Source organism: Rhea americana, unplaced genomic scaffold, assembly GCF_003343005.1.
Source record: "Rhea americana isolate MKP2758 unplaced genomic scaffold, rheAme1 scaffold_155, whole genome shotgun sequence".
Taxonomy (NCBI): Eukaryota; Metazoa; Chordata; class Aves; order Rheiformes; family Rheidae; genus Rhea; species Rhea americana.
In genome coordinates this window covers 619,646-624,524 of record NW_028185650.1, presented here as the reverse complement: position 1 = coordinate 624,524, position 4,879 = coordinate 619,646, and the positions used below count along the sequence as shown (strand labels likewise).

The 4,879-nt window shown below is 41.8% G+C and overlaps 1 protein-coding gene across 9 annotated transcripts in view; it reads right to left on the bottom strand.

Moving 5' to 3' along the window:
• The window catches only part of RGS6 (regulator of G protein signaling 6), a 286,431-nt gene that overhangs the window by 58,841 nt on the left and 222,711 nt on the right, over positions 1 to 4,879 (bottom strand). For all 9 annotated transcript variants that reach the window (XM_085299821.1, XM_085299818.1, XM_085299812.1 and 6 more), the window contains 2 exons: positions 4,299 to 4,397; positions 3,247 to 3,308 (listed from right to left, as the gene is read on the bottom strand). In XM_085299821.1, coding sequence (XP_085155947.1) covers positions 3,247 to 3,308; positions 4,299 to 4,397 — 161 coding nt within the window. The remainder of the gene's footprint in view (positions 1 to 3,246; positions 3,309 to 4,298; positions 4,398 to 4,879) is intronic.

Here is a 4,879-nt window from a genome sequence, read left to right as displayed (position 1 = left end):
AATGAAAACAAAAAAAAAAAAAAAAAAAAAATCGGGGCAGATCTGCTTCCAGAAAGAGAAAAGGTAGGATGAGGAGGAATACCTTCAGTAGTGAGCATTTGTTTAACAGGAGCTGAGGATAACTTTTCAAATGTCATTCTACTCCCCTTCTACAGTTAGGCAAGGACTCTACAATAGAATATCACACATTTATGGAAAATTATGCACTCAGTCAAACACTAATAAAGTAATTTCTATTATATTCCTTATTTACTTTCTTAACTGTCTGAAAATTGAGCCATTTAATCACTATCTGTCTTGTGCAGCGACAACTCCACTCCTAGCACCTGCTATGGATTTCTTTTACCTCTGGCTCAAACTCTGCAGCAGAGCAATGGGTCTGTAACTCCCAGCACTGTCAGCAGGAGCCACAAGGCACCGATCTCTTCCTCTTCCCCGTTATCACCATAACTTAGTTCGGACTGGGGTGCTCAGCTTGGAAGTGGCTGACTGCTGGCTCTCCCACTGCAGCTGCCGATGACGTTACCTTAGAAGGTCCAGGGGAGCAGCTGAGTAGCTGCACTACACTCAGGTCTATATTCCCTTGCTCTCGTTTCCCCCACCACTTCCCAAGTTATTTCTTTCTCGTGATCTCCCTCCCCCTGTCCCAAAGTGGCTTTGCACCACCCTGAGGACACGCCAGGAGGTGCTGCTGTAGGGTCTGGCTGGGGAAAGGAGGGCGCTGAGAGGCCAGCTCCGGTAATCCCAGCTCCGGTAATCCCAGCAGCAGGGGCCCAGCCTGAGAAGTGGCCTGCTCACAGTGGCATCTCCTTACTCAACAGATTTGTTCCTAGCATGTGTGTGCAGTGTTTTACGTGCTGCTTTCAGGCCGTACAGGTTTTATTTTAAGCAATAGCTCAATTTAGGTCATCTAAATTCATTCGCCCTCACCCAACCCTCCTGTCAAGCCACTTGACTTATCAAGCCCTTATCCTCTCTTCCTGCAGCTGCCTTTGCTGGTGGCGTTTAGAGCCCTTCCATTTGGGCGACTTTTGCTGCTGCTCTTCAGCCCGAGCCCCCCAACACAAGAGCCCATGACCCTTCAACAACGTGGGCACCCCAAATCATCACTTAAGCRCATCCTTCTTCACAAACAGAAAATTATTCAGAAGGGAAGGATGTAAGCATGGGCACAGGTTGTGGAATCCGAATTTGTGGATTTTCAAAACTTGCTGGACAAAGTGGTTATGAGCCTCATCTAACTTTGAAGTTGGCCTCGCTTTGAGCAGCAGTTTGGCCAGGAAAAGGTCTCTTTTTTCTTGAATTTTTCCATGACTCTCACATGTGACCTTTTCTTTCCAGCTAGAATTCTTGTYATATCTCAATTCTACTTAAGTTAAAAATAATACACATACTGACATAAAATCCARCGAGAGTGTTCCTCCCTTCAGAACAGAAGCTTTAGCTATCTACTTGTCTGTAAGTCATCAGGAAACTTCCTGCTATTGCATCATTAGGCCAAAATCTTCCAATGTAGGTAATGACTTTGACGACCTGGCCTTAGGCACTGTAAAAGAGCTGATTTTTCAGAACAYCCTTTTTAGCACCTCCTGGCACTCAAACCCACAGAAGGAGATACAAGTGCAGAGTCAACAGCAGAGGCTCCCCAACCTCGAGCTGGCGAGGAACTTTCCTGATAAATTTTTTCCTGTTGGAACCAGAGAGTTAAAAATAAATTGCACTAAAGGATGGGTTCAGTTACATTCTTTTTAACTTCAAATTTGTCAGTTAGCWTCTGTATGTTTTCAACATTACAAACTTCTGTTTGTGCCAAACRTTTGGTTGTTGCTTTAAAAATTTCTTCCTCTCACATCTTAGTGAATTTATACTAAAATATATCTATATTAAAGAAAGTTAAAATCAGAATGAATCTTTTCAAAACAAGTGAAAGATTACCAGTTTGCCTAACTTTTGATAGCTGTTTGGGATCAATTGGGAAAAAAAAAAAAAAAAAAAAAAAAAAAAGTCCTTCCAGATCAGGAACATTGTTTCCTATCTAGCTCTGCTACATACTAATAGATTGGTATTTTGGGCATTGATGATATGTATTTATGCTATTAGTAACTCCTTATACACTCGAACAACAGAGTGTTATGTGGACAGTAACAAATGTCCACAGTGGATGATTTTTACTGAGTCAATCTCATTGAATAAATACAAATCTAGCAAAAATTCTTCAAGAAAGATAGATCTGCTTCCCTGTAAATTACCAGCCTGAAAATTATTACTGCCTTAGGACACTATAGTCTTTGTAAGTAAATTCAGTACAAAATAACACCTTTTTTTTGTAAAGTAGAACATTTTCTCCTTAATAAAAAAAAGGAGAACAGAACTAGAAAGCCCAAAACGTAAATATGGATGTGGTAATTTCATGGTACAAAATAGCACATGGAGGATTTCAGGAATCCTCTGAAWATGTTCTTTTTAATTGGACAAATTTTCATTTCAATTGTTAAACCTTATGAGTCTAAAAGAACTTACTTTTGGGCTCTTGTCATTTAATTTGCCTAGTTTAGTATACACATACTAATTAGTAGAGCAGGCACTGCAAAGAACGTTTCATAGAGTAATATTTTTAAATTGTTTCAATAAAAATTCATTTATTATTTCTCTACAAGGTACCTGCCCTTATAATGTACATCATCTTCGACAGAGTTTTGCTCTAAAAGGTGATGGTGCAAAAGAGTGTGCTGATCCCTAAATTTGTCCGTGTCATTTCATTGTAAATGTGCATAAGTTAGAAGCAAGAGTAAAGAAGCYGTCATTCACAAAAAGTTAAATTTGAACTTGTTCTTTTCTTGTTCTTACTTTCCTACCAGCAATAAACATTCTGCAAGCCAAATTGTGCCYTGATTTGCCTTTGTGAGACATTTCATCTCTTAAAACAGTGCTTTGGGTAGCACAGACACAAACCTAGTACTTCCCACAGGGTTTTATACGGGTAAGTGGGAGCAGAAACTTGCCCTAAAATGCAGATATGAACATGGACATGAACAACATGCAACAAGAAGCAAACACAGCTCCCTCCCCAGAGAGGGAGGGCAGAAGAGCGTGAGCAGACAGGCAGCGCGGCCGGTCAAGGACGGAGAAGGATTTGCTGCACAGAAACGGCACCGGCCTTTGTGCGCGGCTGTGAGCTCTCCGCTTCTGGAAGCACCAAATTTGAGATGAGGAAATACGGGAAACCACGCAGACAGAGACACTCACCTTTCTGCTACCTTGGACATCTTTAAACAGTGTCTGTCTATCTGCAGGTTCAGAAAATTTATCTGAGGAGAGAGATGACAAGGACATTAGCAATCTAGGAGCTCTCGAGCATGCATTGATCATATCCCAACACACCATTGATTTCTCATTCCAAACAGCTTGCAGATAACTCAGAAGGAAATGGGACCCTTCCCTAGGTATTAGAAGAAGCTTATTAATTGCTTCCAGCAGGAGTTTCCATTTCATTTGGCAAAGCCCTGGAGGAAGCTTCAGAAGAAATAATTAAAAGTAGGAAAGGAAACACGCATGTATGGGGGGCTGAGGTTGCTAGACTGCTCAGGGCACAATGTGATCTCCTCCTTTTTGCTCCATGCTCCCCTCCTCCATTTCTGGCTGTAACTCTGACTGCCATCACAAGATGAATAATGGCTTTATAGCACATTTATACTTTGCTATGCTAGTTCTTAACAATACTCTGCAGCGTATGTTGTCTGTGATGGAAAAAGCTCAAGAAATGTAGTGCTCAGATTTAGTTCAGAAGTTCACCCTAGAACTGGTTGCCTAAGAAGCAGGTGTAAGAGCTGCCTTTTCTTAAATGCTAACTTAGTGATTCTTTCCTGCACTTCACTGTGCGCTGCTTGTTGCAGGAAACACAACCGGGAGCCCGACACCCCTGGGCTGCAGCACGGTTGTGTAAGTTGGTGGCCATTCCTTGAACGTACTGTGCAAATGATTTTTTTCCTGATCCCTGAAAGCCCATGCCCTGGTGTGCTGCCTACTTCCCTGGCCTTCGTCACCGCTCACTTGTGGAGGTTAATCTGCCTACCGGCCCACCAGCAGAGTAATACTAGATCAGAAGGTCAATAGTACCAGCAATACATATCACTGCCCAGCTCAATTAATATTTATCTGTAAATACTGACTGATCACATAAAGCATGCACAGATCAAGAACAGCTAAGGCATAAATTGGTTTTACTGATAATTCAATAACTTCATATGCTACTCTGAGACTTAAGTTTCAGAAAAGATGCTGTAAGGCTGTTTACTTACTTGTTTTCGGAAATCCTCTTTTGTGGTTTTGCGTACAGGTTGGGAGGGCAGGTGTACAGGGCTTTGGGGCTGAGATTCCTCAGTAACCCCATATACTGACTGCAACGAACCAACACACAAACAGAAGGGATTACTACCTTTTTCTCTGTTATGCAATGAGGAAAAGTGCAATACATAAACCAGTAAGGTAACAAGTCAGCAATTTCCTACTGTTTTTTTCCAAGTATGTGAATAATTATTTAGCCTGGAGCAAAATTCACAAATCAGACTGCACTTGTAAATGCCTGCAACTTGGAAAGAAATGTTAACCAAAACCTGGGGGTTTCAGGCGTGGCCTTGTTTCCAATAAGACTCTCATACCCAAAACATTCTCATTAGGTATGAGGTGACCACTCTGCACTGCTGCAGCCTACAGGCTTGATTCACAGTGAGTAAAAGAGAGGTTTTGTTCTGAATGTTAAAATGCACCTGATAATTCTCAGGAGCTCTGCGTACTCTGGGTGCCGATGTTTGCAGGATGAGCCCTGGGAAAGGTCACTGTGGTGAACCAAACAGAGAGGAAAAAAAACAAAAAAAACAAC